The sequence below is a fragment of the Elephas maximus genome, chromosome 2 (assembly GCF_024166365.1).
Source record: "Elephas maximus indicus isolate mEleMax1 chromosome 2, mEleMax1 primary haplotype, whole genome shotgun sequence".
NCBI classification, from domain to species: domain Eukaryota; kingdom Metazoa; phylum Chordata; class Mammalia; order Proboscidea; family Elephantidae; genus Elephas; species Elephas maximus.
The window spans coordinates 205,195,903-205,220,005 of NC_064820.1; the positions used below are offsets into that span (position 1 = coordinate 205,195,903).

The 24,103-nt window shown below is 36.6% G+C and overlaps 1 protein-coding gene across 1 annotated transcript; it reads left to right on the forward strand.

Annotated features, from left to right (window-relative positions):
- The first annotated feature begins 22,819 nt into the window (after positions 1 to 22,819).
- Positions 22,820 to 23,761, forward strand: LOC126070408 (olfactory receptor 2M3-like). The gene has a single exon (XM_049874610.1). It carries the CDS (start codon positions 22,820 to 22,822, stop codon positions 23,759 to 23,761), a length of 942 nt encoding a protein of 313 aa, XP_049730567.1.
- The last annotated feature ends 342 nt before the right edge of the window (positions 23,762 to 24,103 follow it).

Genomic DNA, 24,103 nt, shown 5'->3' on the forward strand with positions numbered 1-24,103 from the left:
TTCATAGCAATACATTCACACATCAAAAAAGAAGAAAAGGCCAAAATCAATACCTTAACTCTACAACTTGAACAAATAGAAAAAGAGCTGCAAAATTAGCACACCGTCACCAAAAGAAAAGAAGCAACAATGATTCAACAGAAAGAAATGAAACAGAAAATAGAAAATCAATAGAAAGAATCAACAATACTAGAAGTTGGTGTTTTGAGAGGATCAGTAAAATAGACAAACCATTGTCCAAACTGACAAAGGAAAGAATTAGAAGATGCAAATAATGAAAATAATAAAGGAGTTGAGTGACATTACAGTAGAACCAACTGAGATAAAAAGAATCATAAGAGAATATTATGAAAAACTGTACTACAACAAATTTGAAAGCCTAAAAAAAAAATAGACAAATTCCTAGAAAAACACTTCAAACCTAAACTAACACAAACTGGGGTAGAAAATTTGAATAGATCCATAACAAAAGAAGAAATTGAAGAAGTCACAAAAAATTCTCAACAACATCAAAAGACCTCAGCCCAGACAACTTCACTGGAGAATCCCCAACATTTAGAGAAGAGTTGACACCAATTCCATTCAAACTATTACAGAAAATAGAAAAGGAAGGAATAATCCCAAATTCATTCTATGAATCCAGAAAAAACCCTGATACCAAAGTCAAAGATACTACTAAAAAAGAAAATTATAGACCAGTATTCCTCATGAATATAAACACAAAAATTCTCAAAAAATTCTAGCCAAAATAATTCAATAGCATATCAAAAAAATAACACATCATGACCAAGTGAGATTTATAAAAAAGTGTGCAAGAATGGTTCAACATTATAAAATCAATCAATTTAATCTACCACATAACTAATACAAAGGGAAGTAATCCCATGGTCATTTCAGTTGATGTAGAAAAGGTATTTAATAAAATCTAACACTCATTCTGGATAAAAATTTCAGCAAAATAAAAATAGAATGGGAATTACTCAACATAATTAAAACCGACATAAAAACATAATTAAAACCAACAGTCAACATCATTTTCAATGGAGATAGACTGGGAGCATTCCATTTGAGAACGGGAACCAGACAAGCATGCCCTTTATCACCACTTTTATTAGATATTTACTGGAAGCCTAGACAGAGCAGTAAGTCAAGAAAGGGAAATAAAAGACATCCAAATCGGTAAGGAGGAAGTAAAACTATCCCCATTTGCAGATGACATGACCCTATACATAGAAAATCCCAGAGACTCTACAATAAAGCTATTGGAACTAATAGGATATAGTAGAGTGGCAGGGTATAAGATCAACATACAAAAATCAGTTGTAGTCCTACACAGTAACAAAGAGAACTCTGAAACGGAAATCAGGAAAACAATATCATTTGTAATAGCCCACAGAAAGATCAAATACTTAGGAATAAACCTGACTAGGAAAGTAAAAGAGTTATACAAAGAAAACTACAAGACACTACCTCATGAAACCAAAACAGACTTACATAAATGGAAGACCATACCATGCTCATGGACAGGGAGACTTACCATTGTGAAAATATCAATATTATCCAAAGTAACCTGTAGATATAGTGCAATCCCTATCCAAATCCAAAAACATTCTTTAACAAGATGGAAAAATTAATCATCTACTTTTTTGTGGAAAGAGCTCTCAGGTAAGTAAACAATTACTGAAGAATAACAAAGTAGGAGGCCTCACACTTCCCAATCTCAGAACCTACTATCCAGCCATATTAGTCAAAACAACCTGGGACTAGTACAACAGACACATAGACAAATGGAACAGAATTGAGAACCTAGAAATAAGTCCATCCTTCTATGGGCAGTTGTTCTTTGACAAGGATAAAAACACATTAAATGGGGAAAGAGATAGTCTCTTTAACAAGTGATGCTGTCAAAACTAGATATCCATTTTGCAGAAAAATGAAACAGAATTCATACCTCACACCATGTACAAAAACTAACTCAGGATGGATCAAAGACCTAAATGTAAAACCTAAAACTATAAAGATCATAGAAGAAAAATAGAGGTAAATCTACATCCCTAACTTATAGCATAAATACACTATTAAACATAACTAAAAATGCACAAAAACCAAACAACTGAGACCTCCTAAATATCAAATATTTATGCTCATCTAGTCAAAAGACTTCTCCAGAAGAGTAAAAAGAGAACCTACATACTGGGAAAAAAAATTGACAATGACATATCTGAAGGGTCTAATCTCTGAAATTTATATTAAACTCTGACACCTCAGCAAAAAAAAAAAAAAAAAGACAAAGAATGTAATTAAAAAACGGGCAAAACACACTAATAGACGCTTTACCAAAGAAGACATTCAGGAGGCCAACAAACATATGGAGAGATGTTTGTGATTATTAACCATTAACCACTAGAGAGATGTAAATCAAAACTACAACGTGATACCATCTTACATTGTCATTAATGGCACAGATCATAAAAACAGAAAACAAGTAATGGCAAGGTTGTGGGTAGACTGGAATTCTCACACACTGCTGATGGGAATCTACAATGGTACAACCACTGTGGAAAATGGTATAGTGCTTTCTCAAAAAACTAGAGATCCAGCAATCTTATTGCTAGATATATATCTTATAGAAATAACAGCTGTGATGCAAATAGACATATGCACACTGTGTTCATTGTAGCTTTATTCACAATAGCAAAGAGATGGAAACAACCTAAGTGTCCATTAATGGGTGAATGGGTAAAGAAACTGTGCTTGATATACACAAAGGAACATTCCACAACATTGAATAATTAATGGGTGAAACATCTTATAACATGGATGGACCTGAAGGACATTATGCTGAGTGAAATAAGTCAATAACAAAAGGACAAATATTATATGAGACTACTACTATAAAAAGTCAAGGAAAAGTTTACACACGGAAAGAACTATTCTTTGATGGTTACCAGGGATGAGAGGGTGTGGGAGGGAAAATCCTAACTAGGTAGTAGACTTGTGCTAACTCTGGTGGCGGGAAATGCAGTACACATTATGGGAGACGTCAGCACAATATAACCAAGGCAAAGGAAGACACTGAAATATACACCAGAGTAAAAGGAAACAACGGTAAATAGTGTTAATATAAAGTCTTGCAATGATAGTAACAAACAATAATGCATGAATGGATACATAGGTAATTACGTAAGCTGGAGAAGGTTGGGAGGGTGTATGAGAATACACCTACATGCATATACAAGGTTGACAGTGAAGATTCCTACACAAAATTTGTGCATGCTGCAAATATACCCATGTATATAAAGAGCACACAGGAGATATAGTCATGAAAATCTGTTAGCCATAACAAAACACCTGCTGGAACCGAGATGCTGGACTTGAGGTCTAGGGGCTGTGGTCTCATGGGGCATCTAGGACAATTGATATAGCAGTCAATAAAGACAGTGTTCTATATTCTATTTTGGTTGGTAACTACCGGGTTCTTAAAAGCTTGCGAGTGGCCATCTAAATTACAACTATTGGTCTCTCCATCCGGAGCAAAGAAGAGTGAAAAAAAATCAAAGGCTCAAGGACTAATGGACCACATGAACCACAACCTTCACTAACCAGAGACCAGAAGAATTAGATAGTGTCCAGGTACCACCGCAGACAGCTCTAACCAGGATAACTATAGAAGGTACAGGATAGAGTGAGAGAAAAAAGTAGTAAAAAATTCAAATTCATAAAAAAAACTAGACTTACTGGCCTGATGGAGACTGGTGGAATCCCTGAGACTACGGTCCTTCCACACCCTTCTAACGTAGAACTGAATTCTCTCCTAGAGATCACCTTTCAACCGTAATAACATCAGGGAGGTACATGCTTCTCAGAACAATGAACTATGCAAAATCAAAAGGGCAGCATTTTCCCAAAAGGCAAAGTTCAGAAGACAGGAAGGGGCAAGAAAACTATGCAAATGAAAATGGGGAACCCAAGGTGGAAATGGGGAAAGTGCAGACACATTGTGGGATTGCAACCAATGTCATGGAACAACCTATGTATAAATTGTTGAATGGGAAACTAATTTGCTTTGTTAACATTCACTTAACAACAGTAAAATATTAAAAATAAATAATACATTAAGTTCTACAAAAAGAGAAAGAGGGAAAAGAACTTCATGGGTGGAAAAATAAAACTAATTGAATAGAAAACATTTATCCAATAAATCTGAACAAAGCTAAAATTTAGGCTTACTTGAATAGATTTAATCACTTCCTGGAGGGGATAACCAAAAATAAAGAAAGAAGAAGAATATTGTAATGAAAAATGGGACATGGTAGAGCCTACAGATGGTAAAAAATTTTATAAGAAAATACTAGAAACATTTTTATGCCAATAAATTAGAAAATGTAGATGAAATCATTTTTTAACAAAAATACAATTTTCCAACATTAAAATAATGAGAAAATTAATTTAGTTAAACCAGCATCAACTTATTTTTAAAATTATTCTTTGGTAAATTTGAAACAAAAGGAAGCCTTCCTAAAGTTTTTCTAAACTGACACAAAGGAAGGAAGAAAGGAACAGAACGAAGGAAGAAATAAAGAAGCAAGGAAGGAAGAGAGAGAGAAAGAAAAGAAGGAAGGAAGGAAGGAAAGGAAGGAAGGAAAGGAAGGAAGGAAAGGAGGGAGAGAGGGAGGGAGGGAGGGAGGGAGGGAGGGAGGGAGGGAGGGAGGGAGGGAGGAAGGAAGGAAGGAAGGAAGGAAGGAAGGAAGGAAGGAAGGAAGGAAGGAAGGAAGGAAGGAAGGAAGGAAGGAAGGAAGGAAGGAAGGAAGGAAGGAAGGAAGGAAGGAAGGAAGGAAGGAAGGAAGGAAGGAAGGAAGGAAGACCTCTAGAGAAAACACCATAGTTAAGGGCTAAATATTGAAATCTTTTCTTTTGAGGTTAGGAACTGCAGAAAAACAATTAAAAGCAGACATCTTACTTTGATTTCAAGGGTTTTCTCTTATTCATTAACTCAAAATGAACAGTGAAATGCTGACTGAAAACTGCAAAACTCAGGAGCTGCTAATTATTTTGCAACATTGTAAATTAGTCTTTTCCAGCTCAAAAAGGGTAGGGTTAAGAAATCCAGTGCATGGTGATTTAAGTAAAAAAAATAAAATAAAATAAGAGCTATCTTCTATTAAGCTTTAGGAAAATCTAGAGTGTGAAGGGGCATTTTTCCTTTTGCAGAGAGGCACATTTTTTTTTCCAAATTGCAAATTGTTTATTAAATCACACAGCAATCAAACATTGTTTTGGCCTAATTCAAAGTTTTTCTTTTTAGCCATTGTAACTAGCCTACCTTGAACTACTTGTTTTTAGACACAAAAGGATCCCCTGCATGCATAAAGAATAGCTATTGAAAATAAAACTTAGGTGACTTGATTATTTTTAACAGAACAAAACAAAGATTTCTTTATCATTTTTTTTCAACTTCATACTGGAAGAACTATCTGTGTGAATAAGATATATATTTAGAAATCAGGAATAAAAATGCAATTAATGGCATATAATCTGACTCTATATAGAACATCCAAAAGAAACCACAAATAAATTATCCAAATTAAGCGAATTACTAAGATTGCTGGGTAAAAGCTGAATATACAAAATCAATTGCATGTCTATATAAAAAAGAATAATACGAATCAATTATATGTCTATATGTTTTTAGAATATAAAACTTAAAAAAGATAACATGTACAATAAATAATCAGATATCTGATATAAATAATCTAACACGTTAGAAAATTTCTACACAAACTTTTTGAAAAGTTTGGCCTCTAAAACTTCTTGAGTAATCATATTCATTGACTGGGAGATTGAAAATTTTGAAGCCTATTCTCCCAAATTTGACTTAAGAGATTCAAGGCTATCCCAAGAAAAATATTAACAATTAAAAGTGTAATAACCTGCCTATCTGAGGCCCAAAACGAAATCATGTATGCTTAGCCCCATGTCAACAAATCCAAGCCTGTTTCTATTTCTTGTAAATGTTTAACCTTCCCAGGAGATGAAAACCAAGTCAATCAATTCTCATTGAAACGGAAACCTAAACTACCAGTTAGATCTTGCCTACTCCATTTAACCTAGTAGAAAATCCCCTCAATCCCAAATAAAGGAGTATGATGCCCCACGGTCAATCCAAAATATATCCAGTATTGCTTCCTTGTTCCTGTACACATGTGCTTACAAAAACTCTTTGTCTTTGTACTGCTCTTTGAAACTCTTTTCTGACTTCTACACGAGGCTTCCTCAATTCATAAATTGAAGAATTAAATTAATGAGTTTGTACACAAATTAAATATTATGGAATTTTAAGAAATTCTGAAATTGATAGACCGGTTAAAAAATACATATTTATGGAAATCCCTAGGCCAAGAACAGCCAAAATACGCTATAGAAAAACCAGATGTAAGGACTAGTTTAATATAGACTTACTATAAAGCTACAGAATCCTATTACAAAAATAGGATAAAGTTGTTTTGCTGAAAACATAGAAAAGAAAAAAACAGAAGAGAGAGCCTATAAATATACATATTTGGACACTTGATTCATGGCAAAGTTGATATTGCAGAGCAGTGAGAAAATATTTTTTTCAATAAATGGTATTGTGAAAATTGAATATTTAGAAATATTGGACATTCTCTCTAAAAACAAAATTGTTTCCAGTTGGATAGGAGATATAAATATGAAAGATAAATTGGAAAAATATCAAGAACATTAAAAAAAAAAAAAAAACTGAGCTCAGGGTCTAGAAATTACCCTGATACAAAGCTTATATGCCTTTTTAAAACAACAGCAACAAAAAACTTTTTAATACACTTTAATTTTTAGAGAAGTGCTAGGTTTACAGAAAAAAATAGAAAGTACAGAGATTTCCCACATGACATCTCCTTCCCTGCACACAGTTACTCCCATTATTAACACCTTGCATTAGTGGAGTGTGCCTTTTCTTCACATTGGGAGATACAATACCTGGGAAGCAAGAACAATGAAAAATAGGAAGCAAGACAGGACTGAAGAAAAGCAAGCACAAGTTGGCAAGTTATCAAACCGTGATCTCAGTCACACAGGAAAACACAGTCAGTTGCTCAACATCACGCAGGCAGGACATCTTGAGAGAGATTGTACGAAAACACTGCATCTTGAAAAAAAAAATTTGAAGGGAGGAAATTAGTGGAATGTATTTCCTAACTTTCAGAGGTTCAATTTGGCCAAAATTTTGACCTAACACTCACATACTTCCTGGTTGTATTTTTTTTTTAAATATATACAATTTATTTTATGTTTGTTGTTGCTGAGAATATACACAGCACAACATAAACCAATTCAACTATTTCTATACGTACAATTCAGTGAACTGATTACATTTTACAAGTGGTGCAACCATATTCGCCCTCCTTTTCTGAATTCTTCCTTCACTGTTAACATAAACTCACTGTCCCCTAAGTTTCCTATCTAATCTTTTGAGTTGCTATTGTCAATTTCATCCCATACAGATAGAGCTCAAAAGGGCTCAATGCTCAAGGAAGACTTATTTTGTTTTGAGAAGACTTCAGGGGATATTTTTGGTTTGAGATTTAAAGATAATCTCAAGACAAAGCTTCAGGGGTTTATCCAGGCTACATGGGTCCAGGAAATCTGGATTCCATGAGAACTTGAAATTCTGGTCTGAATTTCCCCCCTTTTGATCAGGATTTTCCTATAAAATCTGATCATAATATTCAGTAATGACAGCCAGGTACCCTCCAGTTCTGGCCTCTTGGCAAAGGAGGCAGTTGTTCATAGAGACACTTAGCCACATATTCTGTATGCTCCCCCATTCCTGAATGTCCTTCTCTCTCTGTTTCTCCAGGCAAATAGAGACCAATTGTACTTTGGATGTAAGCTTACAAGCTTTTAAGACCCCAGGAACTATGCAATGAACTAAGAGTTTGAACAGTAGTACTGAACACAATATTAGACCAATTAACTGAGATGTCCCATGAAACCAAGGAACCAAATCCCATGAGGTGTTTGGTTGTACATAGCAGCCTGAGTAGCAACTCTTTTTTTCTTGTTGTTTTGTCATTTTTGTAAATGTCTCTATCCCACAATTTTTTGCCAGTTCAACTTTTTATAGGTGTACAACTTATTGACTTTCCCGGTTGTCTTTTTTAACCTTGCCTTCTCCTCCTTTCTCCTCCTATGTAATTTGACAATTCAGTCCTGAAATCATTGAACGGGGCCCCATAATGTACATATCAGTTCTTTTGAGGGTGAGTGCCTGGTAGCCTAGTAGGCATGTCAGAATGAGGGGTAATGCCCCATCTAGTAAACCCTACAGAATGGATGTCAGAACCTGAATAGGTTGAGAAGGGTATCCATGCAGCCAGGAAGCTTGATATACGATGTCAAATCTAGAGAAGGAAACAAGAGTACCCACATTGGAGGGATGGATCAGCCCAAGTGCACTGAGAATATTCACACAGGAGAAAGTGTTAGCATTAGTGTTAGCAGATTGGTTACTAACAATGTATATGCTTGTATATATAGTGTTATGTATTCCCTAACTAATACATAAAAATAGAACTACCAAAATAATCCAGCAATTCCACTCCTTGGTATGTACCCAACAGACTTGAAAGCGGAGACTCAAACAGACATTTGTGCACCAGTGTTTATTGCAGCACTATTCATGATAGCCAAAAGGTAGAAACAACCTAAACGTCCATAAATGGACAAAGGCATAAAGAAAATGTGGTACATACATAAAAGGGAACATGACAACGGCAGTAAGAGAAATGAAGTCTTGATACATGTTACGATATGCATGGAAGTCTTGATACATAATAAAATATGGATGGAGCTTGAAGACATTATGCCAAGTGAAATAAATCAACCAAAAGAAGACAAACAGGGACCATAGTTTACTAGTAGTTACCAGGGACAGGTGAGAGATATAAAGGGGGATTATTGCTAATGTAGTATTGAGTTTCAGTTTACAGTGTAGGGAAAATCACATTGATTGAGGGTAGGGTTGCACAGCTCATTAATGCAATTGCTGTCAATATGTTGTATACCTGTAAAAAGAACTGGCAAAAGCATGATAGATACATTTACAACAAAAATTAAAAAAGAATAACTGCTGAGGCTTATATGAAACAAAACACCTCATGGAATTTGGTTCCTTTGTTGGAGGTTTACGATCGTGGTTTCATGGGACATTCCAGTTAATTGGCCTAGTAATGTGTTTAGTGCTTCTCTACTTCCTAGTTCATTTTGTAGTGCCTGGGGTCTTAAAAGCTTGCAAGTAGCCTTTCAGCATACAATAACTGGGTTTTTTTTTTTGTTGTTTTATTTGCCTGGATCAAAGGAAGAAGAAGGAGAATAAGGACCGGGAGGAGAAAACTGACCCTCCAAAATTACTTGTACTCCACCTAATGATTTTAAGATGGAATTTGCCATGAAAACATAAAAGTGGATGATGCCTGTCTACCATTACTAAATGTTCTACAGAATAATTCTGATCAAAAGGGTAAAATGTGGAACAGAATTTTAAATTCACATGGAATTTAGACTTTCCGGAGTCATGTATGCTGGATGTGCCCCTGCAACTACTGCCCTGAGATACTCTTTAAACCTTAAACCTTAACCTGAAAGTCTTCTTAAAACCAAATAGTTTAGCTTAACTAGTAAAGAATGTGGGGACCCTGGTGGCACAGTGGTTAAGTTTTTGGCTGCTAATCAAAAGGTCAGCAGTTCAAATCTACCAGCTGCTCCTTGGAAACCTTATGGGGCAGTTCTACTCTGTCTTATAGGGTTGCTATGAGATGGAGTCGACTGGATGGCAACGTTTTTTTTAAAGAATGTCTGCTTTGAAAATTGTGTTCTATTAAGTTGATCAATCTATGTATCTATCTGTGTATCTTTATATCTATGCACGTTTGTATGCATGCATACATCTATCTATCTTATCTATTTATCTATCGTATGTTTTTTTTATGTTTTTATAGTGTCACAATGAGTTGGAATTGACCCGACAACACACCATAATAACAGGATCTACATGGGATCAAGTTGACAAAAGCTACTTGAACGATTAGATAGAAAACTTTGTGGGCAGTGATATTAAGTCGATGAGGGAGGGACAATTTGGAAAAGGAGAGTGAGAAAGGTTGCATAACTTGATGAATGTAATAAATGTCACTGAGTTGTACATATTGGAATTGCTTAATTGGTGCATGTTCTGCTGTGTATATATTGAAGTGGATTGGAATTATAGGTATGAGGTATAAACTAATGCTTTTTAACTATGGATAGATAAATACACATGAAAACATATATGTACATAAAATATTTATAAAAACTTGAATATATATTATTCAAGGAATATATAACACTATATATAAAAGCATATATGTTATTACGAGTTGATTGTTGGCCCCTATAAAAGAATTTCTCCATTTATCATGATGTTGCTTATTGGTCCAGTTGTCACTATTTTGGTTTTCTTTATGTTGAGGTGTAATCCATACTGAAGGCTGTGATCTTTGGTCTTCATTGATAAGTGCTTCAACTCCTCTTCACTTTCAGCAAGCAAGATTATTTCATTTGCATGTGGCGGGTTGTTAATTAGTCTTCTTCCAATTCTGGTGCCATACTTTTCTTCATATGTTTTAATTAAACAAATGAGTTAATTAAAAAAATGCATATAAGAAATGGAAAGGTGGAGTCAAACTTTTCATCAATTGTATGCAATATTATTCTCTGCAGAAAAGAATACAGAAGTAAAAAAAAAAAGACATTTTTGGATTCAGGTTGAAGATACAGTATTTAACAGTTTTTATATACCAGCAAAATCCGTAGAGAAAATGTAAAAGAAAACATTTATTCCAGTAATAAAATACAGCATGCCCACAACACTTCCATTCAAGGATGTACACAACTTTAAGAGAAATTATACAATATTTTTGAAGGATATATAGCATATAAGGAAAACATAAATAGATTGAGAAGTATGTGGGAATCTTCAATACACTAAAAATGTCAATTCTGCCCAAGTTACAACATGCTTTGATATAAGAGGAAGGATCCAAAGGAAGAAACAAGATGTGACTTAGAAGCCTGGTGAGACTGATATTGAAAGGCCACATTTGCCATTTACTGGCTTCTTGACCTTGAGCAATTTACTTCAGCCCTGCCTTTAGTTTCATTATTTAAGAAAATAACAATAGTATAGTAAGAGTGATAAGAGTACCCACCATATACAGTGTCTGTGAGTGTTATACGAGTTTACATGCATGCTCACCACAGTGTTTCTTACACAGGAAGTACTCAGTGTGCTTTCCTCTCATTATCATGCAAGTGGGAAGGAGGAGAAAGTTTTAGGAAGTTCACACTATTACACAAGTTAGTGTTTCCTGGAAAAGAAAGCTTATTCTGCCTCATCCTTGTCCTGGGAGAGGAGGTGGAAAACAATATAAACTATCATAATTAAAGACAAGGGAATGGATTCCCTGGAGCATTAAAATGTTAAGTCCCTGTCTTTACTGTGGGGAAGCTGAGTAGGGAGTCTCCAGGAATGAAAATCCTTTCAATCTGCACAGCCACTTAGTATGTTCCTGTGAAGCTACATAAGGTAAATTTTAAATAAAATCACTACTCAGAGCAGGTATGAATTCCATATTCCGTGAGTGCTTCTACAATTCAGTTGGATATAAGTTAATAAATTTAATGCATAAAAATACCTCAGAAAAGAGACATTTATTTACTTGCCCATGAATATATATTCATGTTCACAGGTATCTTGTAAAATTGAGTGATATGGTTAAATTATGTAATATGCTTTAAAATTATATTAAAATGAGTGATGGGCTTGAATAATATAACATATTTGAAAATTATGTTAAAATGAAAGGTGTTATGGTGACTTTGAGCCACTGTCATGGATGCTGTTGTATAACCATACCTAGATGGGACCCTTAACTCTAGTTCATTATTTCATATTTCCATTAATTTATCAGTAATGATAAGGGTTCCAACTGTGTTAGGTGCTGCCTGTATTGATGATAAAGATTAATGTTTATTGTTGTTGTGTTGTTGTTAAGTGCCGTTTAGTTGGTTCTGACTCATAGCGACCCTGTGTACAACAGAAGGGAAACACTGCCCAGTCCTCAACCATCCTCACAGTCATTGTTACGCTTGAGCACCTTGTTGCAGTCACTGTGTCAATCCATCTCACTGAGGGTCTTCCTCCTTTTTGCTGACGCTCTACTTTACCAAACATGACATCCTTCTCCAGGGACTGATCCCTCCTGACAAAATGTCCGAAGTATGTGAGACATAGTCTTTCCATCCTTGCTTCTAAGGAGCATTCTTGTTGTGTGTGTGTATATATATACATGTATATATAACTAAAATTGAATTAAACTCCCTATCTCTCTATATATTAATATGTAAATATACCATGAACTGCCAGAAGAAGGAACAAATCTGTCTTGGAAGAAGTACAGCCAGAATCCTCCTTAGCAGAAAGGATGGCAAGACTTCATCTCATATACTTAGACATGTTATCAGGAGGGACCAGTCCCTGGGGAAGGACATCATGCTTGGTAAAGTAGATGGTCAGGGAAAAAGAAGAAGACCCTCAATGAGATGGATTGACACAGTGGCTACAACAGTGGGTTCAAGCATAACAATGATTGTGAGGACGGCACAGGACCTGGCAGTGTTTACTTGTGTTGTTCATAGGGTGGCTATCAGTCAGAACCCACCCTACAGCACCTAACAACTATAACAACAGAGATTAAAAAAAAAAAAAAAAAATGCAATATATGTATTTTGCCTTCCCAGGAACCTGCAATCTCAATGAAAATATAAAACACTCAGGCTCATACTAAGTGATAAGTAAGATAAATAATCAGGTGAGACTGTGTAAGCTAATGCCAGTCTTCTTGCTTAACGTGGTGATAACTGACTCCATTCTTAAGTGACTTTTGCACTAAGCATTTTGTAAACATTCTTTCATGTCATCCTTACAATATTCCTTTGAAAAATATGGCACTTTTCTATTAGGAATAAGAAAATGGAGGCAGAAGTGGTTAAGTTACATGCTACTTCTCACAGACGGGAAATGTTGGACATGAATCTTTTTTTTTTTTTTTCTTATTTTATACCATACTACTACATCAGCTGTGAGAAACACATTGCTGGTGAATGTGAGTCAGGAGAAGAATGGTAGGTGAGAATAAAAGCTTAACTGATTGATTTGAGAGGAGTGTCAGGCCACATTCTCTTTTCTTTTAGTAACCACAGCTGTTTTGCTGAGGCTTTACATTTGTCCTGTACTCTTCTAAGCCCTCTACATGATTTATTTATTTTAGTGGATGCCACTTGTGCACTCGATTTTTTTTTTTTTAATTATTGTGGTAAAATATACACAACATGAAATTTGCCATTTCAGCCATTTTCAGATGCACAATCCAGTGGCATTAATCACACAGTGCTGTGCAGCCATCACCACTATATGCTTCCAAAATATTTTCATCACCCCAAACAGAATCTCTGTGCCCATTAAGCAAAACTATTTTAAAATTATTTTATTAAACTTCAAATAAACCCCAAAGTTTACTTAAAACAAATATGTCAGATACAAAGAATTTTTGTAAAAATGCTTTAAAAAACATTGACAGTGCTTTTGAAAATCAATGAGTCCCTCTGATTGCATTACGCTCCTGGGCCACTGCGGGGGTAATCATTATCCCAATACTTTGTTTATCGTTCTCTTCTTTTCTTTTCTTCTCTTTTTCACCACACTTTTTGAATGATATATTGTTTGTGTGTTTAAATTCATATAAAGACATTTAAGAAGTTGTTTCCCTGTGGTCTACTCCGTTCATTCAGCATTCTGTTCCTGAGGCTCGTCAATGTTATTACCTTTAGTTTTGGTTTTCAATCCCATTGTCTGCTGTCCATGCATATTTGGTTGTTAGAAATAGGGTTGCTATGCTCACTTATCTACATACCATTACAAGGTCATGCAGAATAGTCTCACTGCCTTAAAAATGATGCCCTGAAACTCTACCGGGCAGCTCTGCTCTGTCCTATAGGGTCGCTATGAGTCGGAATCGACTCGACGACAGTGGGTTTTTTACGGTTTTTTCCCTTTACTCATCCACTCCACCGTCCCTTTTCCCTGTGGCAACCACTGATTTTTTTTTTTTTTTTTCACTGTCTGTGTAGCCTTTTCCAGAGTTTCATACAGTTGAAATCCTACAGTATATAACTTTTTCAGACTGGTTTCTTTCACTTAGCAACAGAACCAAAAACCAAACCCAGTGCTGTCGAGTCAATTCCGACTCATAGCAACCCTATAGGACAGAGTAGAACTGCCACATAGAGTTTCCAAAGAGCGCCTGGCGGATTCGAACTGCCAACCCTTTGGTTAGCAGCCATAACACTTAACCACTACGTCACCAGGGTTTCCCACTTAGCAATAGGCATTTAAGATTCCTCCATGTCTTTTTCTAGCTTAATAGCTCATGGCTTTGTATCACTGATTGTATGGAGTGTGCCACAGTCTGTCTGTCTTATTTACTTATTCGTTCATTTTTTAAACTTTTTTATCTACTCACATATTGAAGGGTATCTTGGTTGCTTTTATAAAGATACACGTGCAGATTTTTATGTTAATATGTTTTCAACTCATTTAGGCAAATAGGCAGGATCATTGTAGCTGGACCACATACTAAGCCTGTGTTTAGTTTTGTAAGAAACTGAAAAACCATCTTCCAAAGAGGCTATACCACTTTGCAGTGCCACCAGCAATAAATGACAGCTCCTGTTGCTGTACATCCTTGTAAGCATTTGTTGTCTGTTTTTTGGATTTTAACCTTTCTAACAGGTGTGTACTGATATCTCATTGCTGTTTTAATTTGCAATTCCCTAATGACAGATGATGTTGAACATTTTTTCATAGTTTATTTGTCTGCCTTCTTTGGTGAACTGGCTGTTCAGATCCTTAGCCCATTTTGCAATTGGATTGTTGTTCACCTCACTATTGATTTTTAAGTGTTCTTTGTATTTTTTATATACCAGTCCTTTGTCAGATGGGTGTCTTGTAAATATTTTGACTCAGTCTGTGGCTTCCCTTTTCATTTTCTTAACGGTGTCTTTTGCAGAGCAGAAGTTTTTAATTTAATGAAGTCCGACTTATTATTTTTTTTCTTTTATGAATTGTGCTCTTTTGTTGTATCTAAAAAGTCATTGCCAAACCCAAGGTCACCTAGATTTTCTCCGATTTTATCTTCTAGCAATTGTGTAGGTTTGTATCTTACAGTTAGATGTATGATTCACCTAGAGTTAATTTTTGTGAAAGGTGGAAGATTTGTGTCTAGATTCCTATTTTTCACATGTCAATGTTCTAGCACCATTTGTTGAATGTGAGAATTCTTTACTTGTTTATTTTGTTTCCTCATAATTGTTGTTATACCAGGGTAACCTATTTATAATAGAGTAACCTATTTGGCAGTTATGATTGTATGTTTTTTTTTTCCTTTTTCTTATAATTCTTTGTTTATTTTTTGATTGAAATCTTGGACACTTGTGTCTCTTTTCCATCATTTCACTCAATTAGTCTCTTCTAAATTTCTGACCATGATTTCATGGTTACTCTTTCTCTGGGCATGAGCACAGTATCACAGCATCCTGAAATCTTAAGCCTCTTGTTAAGAAATGATGAGATTAAAACATAAAAAAAGAATTTTCTAAAAAAAAAACAAATAGATGTATGTACTATATCTCTCATAAGGTAATGAAGTCTACTGCAAGAGAAAACAACGTAGATTAGATAAAATTAACAAATATAAAAAGAAAATTACAACTAAGAAAAACCAACTCTGTAAGCAAAGTGAGTCGTAAGTGGAGTCTAAAACCTTGTACCTCATAATATACATAGTTTTGAGATGTTAATAAGAGTTCTGGAAAAAATAAATATGAGGTGTCCAACATCCAAATCTGTTCGGGAAATACTGCTTGTTATACCCCTTCTGCCCAGCGGGCGACTGCTAATGCTGTGCACCATTTGACAGAAAATAGCCCTGTATAACTTGGAGTTAGGAGAAGTATTTTACATTAGATCTATTTTTACAAGAATAAATACCTCGTGGAACCCCAATTCTGTCTGGAAAACATTTTAGGATTATCCTATAAGCAGCGTACACTGAGCTTCATAATAGGACCTAATCTACCTGGCGAAGTTAAAAAGTAAGCAAATGCAGTCATATATTACTAACTGCCTTAGTTATTTAGTGCTGCTATAGCAGAAATATCACAAATGGGTGACTTTAACAAACAGAAATTCATTTTCTCACAGTCTAGGTAGACAAAAGTCCAAAATCCAGGGTTCTGGCTCTAGGGGGAGGCTTTTGAACTCTATCAGCTCTGGAGGAAGGTCCTGGTCTCTTTGAGTGTCTACTTCTGGGCCATCTTAATGTGGCTTGGCATACCTCTTCCTCCATCTCTGCTTCTTGTTTAATCTCTTTTATACAGGCAACACCTGTTATGAATGTCTGACTTATGGACAACCCATAGTTATTAAGCAACTCCCATAAAGGCTAGTATATTAACAATTTGAGGTACATAAAATGGTTCCTAGTAACAAACAGGTGCTATTTTGCTACACTCATCAAAACATTATTATTATTATTACTGTATTATTATGTTAAAGATATTTTAGTGTATCTGGAAGTGTTTCTTTAATGTTTTCTATGAATAGAAAGGTACACTCTGTGTATATATATACTGAGACCTATACCTGACTAGCTGACATTAGATACGAACCATACCTAACTGTTTGACTTACATACAAATTCAACTTAAAGACAAATTTAGAAATGGAACTCTTTCATAATCCAGGAATTGCCTGTATCTCAAAACAGACTGGCTCAAAAAACACCCTACACTAATCCTGCCTCATTAGTATAACGAACACAACCATCTCCAAATGGCATTATAATCACAGGCATAGAAGTTAGGATTTACTATACATATTTTGGGGGTACACAATCCAATCCATAACAATAACCTAGAAGAAATATCCAGATTTCTCTTGAGAAACACTTTTTTCTTACCAGAATATTCTTGAAGAAATATACACATGAATCTTAATATAGAGGATACTTAGCGATGCAGTACTCAATAGCTTCAGTACGCCGCTGTTAAAAAAGGCAAACAGGGAGCTCCTAAAAATCAAACATCTATACTGATCCAAAGACTTCACCAAAAGAGTAAAAAGATTACCTACAGAGTGGGAAAAAGTTTTTAGCTATGACGTTTCCAATCAGCTCCTGATCTCTAAAATCTACATGATACTGCAAAAACTGAATTACAAAAAGACAAATAACCCAATTAAAAAATGGGCAAAAGATATGAACAGACACTTCACTAAAGAAGACATTCCGGTAGCTTACAGATACATGAGGAAATTCTCATGGTCATTAGCCATTAGAGAAATGCAAATCAAAAACTACATGAGATGCCATCTCACTCCAACAAGGCTGGCATTCATCCATAAAATACAAAATAATAAATGTTGGAGAAGTTTGGAAAGACTGGAACACTTATACACTGCAGGTGGCAATGTAAAATGGTACAATCACTCTGGAAATCGATTTGGCGCTTCCTTAAAAAGCTAGAAATAGAACTATCATATGGTCTAGCAATCTCACCCCTTGGAATATATCCTAGAGAAATAAGAGCCTTTACATGAACAGATATATGCACACCTATGTTCATTGCAGCACTGTTTACAATAGCAAAAAGATGGAAACAACCAAGATACCCATTGACAGATGAATGGGTAAATAAATTATGGTATATTCACACAATGGAATAGTACACATCAATAAAGAACAATGATGAATCTGTGAAACATTTCATAACATGGAGGAATCTGGAGGGCATTATGCTGAGTGAAATTAGTCAGTTGCAAAAGGACAAATATTATATAAGACCACTATTATAAGAACTCAAGAAATAGTTTGAGAAAAAAAAACATTCTTTGATGGTTATGAGAGGCGGGAGGGAGGGAGGGAGGGAGAGGGGTATTCACTAATTAGATAGTAGATAAGAACATCTTTAGGCGAAGGGAAAGACAACATACAATACAGACGAGGTCAGCACAATTAGACTAAACCAAAAGCAAAGAAGTTTCTGGAGTAAACTGAATGCTTTGAATGCCAGAGTAGCAGGGACGGGGGTTTGGGGGTCATCGTTTCAGGGGACATCTAAGTCAATTGGCATAAGAAAATCTATTAAGAAAACACTCTGCATCCCACTTTGGAGAGTGGCATCTGGGGTGTTAAACGCTAGTAAGCGGCCATCTAAGATGCATCAATTGGTCTCAACCCACTTGGAGCAAAGGAGAATAAAGAACATCAAGGACACAGGGTAATTATGAGCCCAAGAGACAGAAAGTGCCACATAAACCAGAGACTACATCAGCCTGAGACCAGAAAAACTGGATAGTGCCTGGCTACAACCGATGACAGCCCTGACAGGGAACACAATAGAGAAGCCCTGAGGGAGCAGGAGAGCCGTGGGATGCAGACCGCAAATTCTTGTAAAAAAAAAAAAAAAACAGGCTTAATGGTCTGACTGAGACTAGAAGGACCGGACCCCTATGGTCATGGCCTCCAGACCTTCTGTTACGCCAGGACAGGAACCATTCCGAAGGCCAACTCTTCAGACGTTTTGGACTGGACAATGGGGTAGAAAAACATGCTGATGAAGAATAAGCTTCTTGGATCAAGTAGACACTTGAGACTATGTTGGCATCTCCTATTCAGAGGGAAGATGAGAGGGAAGAGGGGGTTAGAAGGTGGCAGAATGGACACTAAAAGAGAGTAGAGGGAAGAAGCGGGCTGTCGTATTAGGGGGAGAGCAATTAGGAGTCTATAGCAAGGTGTATATGAATTGTTGTATGAGAGACTGAATTGATTTGTAAACTTTCACTTAAAGCACAAAAAAAAAAAAAAAAGACCAGAGTTACTGGCTTTACAGAACCTGGAGAAACCTCGAGAGCATGGCCCCAAAACCCTTTTATGAAGTCACTCCTGAGGTTCACCCTTCATGCAAAGATTACATACCTACCTAGATTAGACAGGCCCATAAAAGAAAACGAGACTAAAAGGGCACATCAGACCAGGGGCAAGGACTAGAACACAGGAGGGGACAGGAAAGCTGGTAACTGGGAACCCAAGGCCGAGAAGGGGCAGTGTTGACATGTTGCGGAGTTGTTGTTATAGTCATTGTTAGGTGCGGTCAAATTGGCTCCATCTTATAGCGACCCTATGCACAACAGAATGAAACAGTGTCCAGTCCTGAGCCATCCTTACAATCGTTGTTATGCTTGAACTCATTGTTGCAGCCAGTGTGTCAATACACCTCATTGAGGGTCTTCCTCTTTTGCACTGACCCTGTACTCTGCCAAGCGTGATGTCCTTCTCCAGGGACTGATCCCTCCTGACGACATGTCCAAAGTATGCACAAAACAGTCTCGCCATCCTTGCCTCTAAGGACCATTCTGGCTGTACTTCCTCTAAGACAGATTTGTTTGTTCTTTTGGCAGTCCATGGTATATCCAACATTCTTCGCCAACACCACAATTCAAAGGCGTCAATTCTTCTTCAGTCTTCTTTACTCATTGTCCAGCCTTCACATGCATATGATGCGATTAAAAATACCATGGCTTGGGTCAGGCGCGCCTCAGTCTTCAAAGTGACATCTTTGGTCTTCAACACTTTAAAGAGGTCCTTTGCCGCAGATTTGCCCAATGCAATGCGTCTTTTGATTTCTCGACTGCTGCTTCCATGGCTGTTGATTGTGGATCCAAGTAAAATGAAATCCTTGACAACTTCAATCTTTTCTCCATTTACCATGATGTTGTTCATTGGTCCAGTTGTGAGGATTTTTGTTTTCTTTATGTTGAGATGCAATCCATACTGAAGGCTGTGGTCTTTGATCTTCATTAGTAAGTGCTTCAAGTCCTCTACACTTTCAGCAAGAAAGGTTGTGTCATCTGCATAAAACAGCTTGTTATTGAGTTGTCCTCCAATCCTGATGCCCCATTCTTCATATAGTCCAGCTTCTCGTATTATTTGCTCAGCATACAGATTGAATAGGTATGGTGTTGTTAATGAATGTCATAAAACAATATGTGTATAGTTTAATGAGAAACTAGTTTGTTCTGTAAACCTTCATCTAAAGTGCAATAAAAAAAAATTTATATGCCACAATCAGTAAGAAACATAACTCTAAATTAGAAAAAGTTACCTTTTTCTTAATTCTTCTAGACATTTCTATTTTGCATACTGTCCTATTTATTACGTTCCACTTAGATAGTTACTCTATCTATAATGTTTTTTCTTGATGTGGTCTCTCACTTTGTCCAAGCTTCCTGGACTATTCTAGTCTCGAAATTGAACATTCCCCTGCAGTGCTAACTTCTTTGCCTTACTTTTTTTCACATTTATCCTCTTATGAATTAACGGTGGTTATTTTGCCACCATCTGTTCACATCTCATTGTAACACATGTGGGCAGGAGCTTTGCCTGTTGTGATTGCTGCACTATCCCCAGCTCCTGACAAAACCCAATAAGAAATAGTTGAATGGATAGACCTCAGTGTCCCCCGAATTTCTGTTTTGGTGTTACATATAGTGTATATGGGGGCCCTGCTGGTGCAGTGGTTAAGAAGTCAGTTGGTAACCAAAATGTCAGCATGTCGAATCCACCAGCTGCTCCTTGGAAACCCTATAGGCAGGCCTACTCTGTCCTACAGGATTGCTATGAGTCGGAATCGACTTGACGGCAGCGTGTTTTACATATACATATATATATATATACACACACACATATTACATATATATACAGTATAGGAAGTACTGGACAACTGCAGAAACAGACACCACCATTTATACTTTTATTATAGCATTTATATATTTTTTTATTATAACAGTGTACATACAACAAAACATACAATATTTCACTAGTATCTACATATATGCTTCAGAATTGATTATATTCTTCAAGTGGTGCAATCATTCTCACTACCTTTATCCAAATTGGAAACGCTGTCGGCATAGTGGTTAAGTTCTACAACTGCTAAGCAAAGGGTCGGCAGTTCGAATAGGCCAGGCACTCCTTGGAAACTATATGGGGCAGTTCTACTCTGTCCTATAGGGTCTTTATGACTCAGAATCAACTCAACGGCACTGGATTTGGTTTTTTTTTTTTTTTTGGTTTATCCAAGTTATCCCACCTCCACTGGCACGCATTCAAAGCAAACACTCCCACTTTCAGGTGTTATGTTGAGGTGATTAAGGAATCTTTTCTCAGTACATCCACTTAGGGCATAGAGGATTTACTATAATTTTTTTTTATAAACCAAGCGCTGTATAATGTAATAGGCACACAGGTATTTATTAACACTGGTAATAAAAGTACCTAGTATCATGAGGCCAAAGGTATGAATATTATTTTCAATCTCTATTATCACATTGGTCACATACTGACTTAAGGGGAATTTATGTATCAGCTTATCTTTTAAGGAATTTTTGATGTTTCAGACACTGTCTTTGCTTTTGAGAAGTTCCTGTTTGTAAGACATACATCAGTCATGTTGTTGTTTTTAGGTGTCATCAAATTGATTCTGACTCATAGTGACCATATGTGCAACAGAACAAAACACTGCCCAGTCCAGTGCCATCCTCACAATCTTTGTTATGCTTGAGTCCATTGCTGCAGCCACTGTGTCAGTACATCTTGTTAAGGGTCTTCCTGTTTTTTGCTGACCCTCTAAAAAGCATGATACTCTTCTCCAGGGACTGATCTCCCCTAATAACATGTCCAAAGTATGTGAGGTGTAGTCTCACCAGCCATCCTTGCTTCTGAGGAGCATCCTGGTTGTGCTTCTTCCAAGACAGATTTGTTCGTTCTTCTGGCACTCCATGGTATATTCAATATTCTTTGCCAATGCCACAATTCAAAGGTGTCAATCCTTCTTCTGTCTTCCTTATTCATTTTTCAGCTTTCCTATGCATATGAGGTGATTGACAACACTGGCTTGGGTCAGGCACAGCTTAGTCTTCAAGGCAACACCTTTGCTTTTTAACACTTTAAAGAGGTCTTTTGCAGCAGATTTGCTCAAGGCAATGCGTCATTTGATTTCTTGACTGCTGATTCCATTGGTGTTGATTGTGGATCAGAGTAAAATAAAACCCTTGAATCTTTCAATCATTTCTCTATTTATCATAATGTTGCTTATTGTTCCATTTGTGAGGATTTTTGTTTTCTTTATGTTGAAGTGTAATCCAGACTGAAGGCTGTGGTCTTTGATATTCATCAGTAAGTGCTTCAAGTTCTCTTCACTTTCAGCAAGCAAGGGTGTATCATCTGCATAACACAGGTTGTTAATGGGTTTTCCTCCAATCCTGAAGCCCCATTCTTCTTCATATAGTCCGTGAATCATATAACATGAATATTGTTATTCTAATTTTTCAAATGAGAAAAAAAAAAAGACTCAGAAGATAAGCTTAGGAAAAGTTCTACAATTTCAAAAGTGAAGAAATACTGACAGATTATATTTCTTTCTGATTCTATAGCTCTTGTTCTTTGAGTTTCCTAATCTTGTTCATTCCATATTGATCACTGACTTACAGAATTCACTAGAACCATGAGCTTTATAAGGCAATGGGTAGACATTTACCATATTAATGAACCAGTGTTCTTTTTTGTGGTTCTAGATAAAGGACTTATTAATGATGGCGTGGGAGAATCAGACCTTCGACTCAGAATTCATCCTTCTAGGAATCTTTGATCACAGCCCTACCCACATCTTCCTCTTCTCTCTGGTCCTGGGCATCTTCACAGTGGCCCTAATGGGAAATACTACCATGATTTTTCTCATATACCTGGACACCCAGCTCCACACCCCCATGTACTTCCTCCTCAGTCAGCTGTCCCTCATGGACCTCATGCTGATCTGCACTACGGTACCCAAGATGGCCTTCAATTACTTGTCTGGCAGAACAACCATTTCTGTGACAGGCTGTGCCACACAAATTTTTTTCTATGCATCACTACTTAGCTGTGAGTGCTTCCTGTTGACTGTAATGGCCTATGACCGCTATGTTGCCATTTGCCATCCTCTAAGATACCCCAGTCTCATGAGCCTTAAAGTTCGTGGACTTATGGTTGCCTCCTCCTGGATTCTGGGATCTTCCGATGGTGTCATTGATGCTGCAGCAACATTTTCTTTCTCCTATTGTGGGTCCCGGGAAATAGCTCACTTCTTTTGTGATTTCCCTTCTTTGCTAAGCCATGCATGCAATGACACATCAACATTTGAAACGGTTCTGTTTATCTGCTGTATAGTAATGATTGTTATCCCTGTAGTAATCATCATTGTTTCCTATACTAGAGTCCTTCTAGCTGTCATTCGCATGGGATCTGGGGAGGGTCGCCACAAAGCTTTCACCACCTGTTCCTCCCACCTCATGGTAGTTGGAATGTACTACGGAACAGCCTTGTTTGTATACATCAGGCCCACTTCTCATCATTCCCCCACCCAGGACAAGATGGTGTCCATCTTCTACACCATCTTTACACCCATGCTTAATCCTCTCATCTACAGCCTCCGCAACAAAGAAGTGACCAGAGCATTCATGATGGTATTAGGGAAGGGCAAGTCTGGAGAGTAAATTCTGTAATTGTCTTTATTCTGTGCTTTCTGCTAAGTGCTTCTCTTCCCAAAAATCAGGTATTGAAAACTCTATGGAACACGATTTTACTCTGATACACACAGGATTGCCGTGAGTTGGAATCAACTCAAAAACAACAGTTATAAGACTTTTATTGCAATGTGTGAGTTTTTTTTTTTTTTTTTACATCTTCTAAGAAAAATGTCTTGTTCTTTAGTTGTTGTTAGCTGCCGTCAAGTTGGCTTCAACTCATGGTGAGTCGCTCAGTCCTGTGTTATCTTCAGGACTGTTGGTATGCTAAAGATCATTGCTGTAGCCACTGTATTTTTGAGTGCCTTCCAA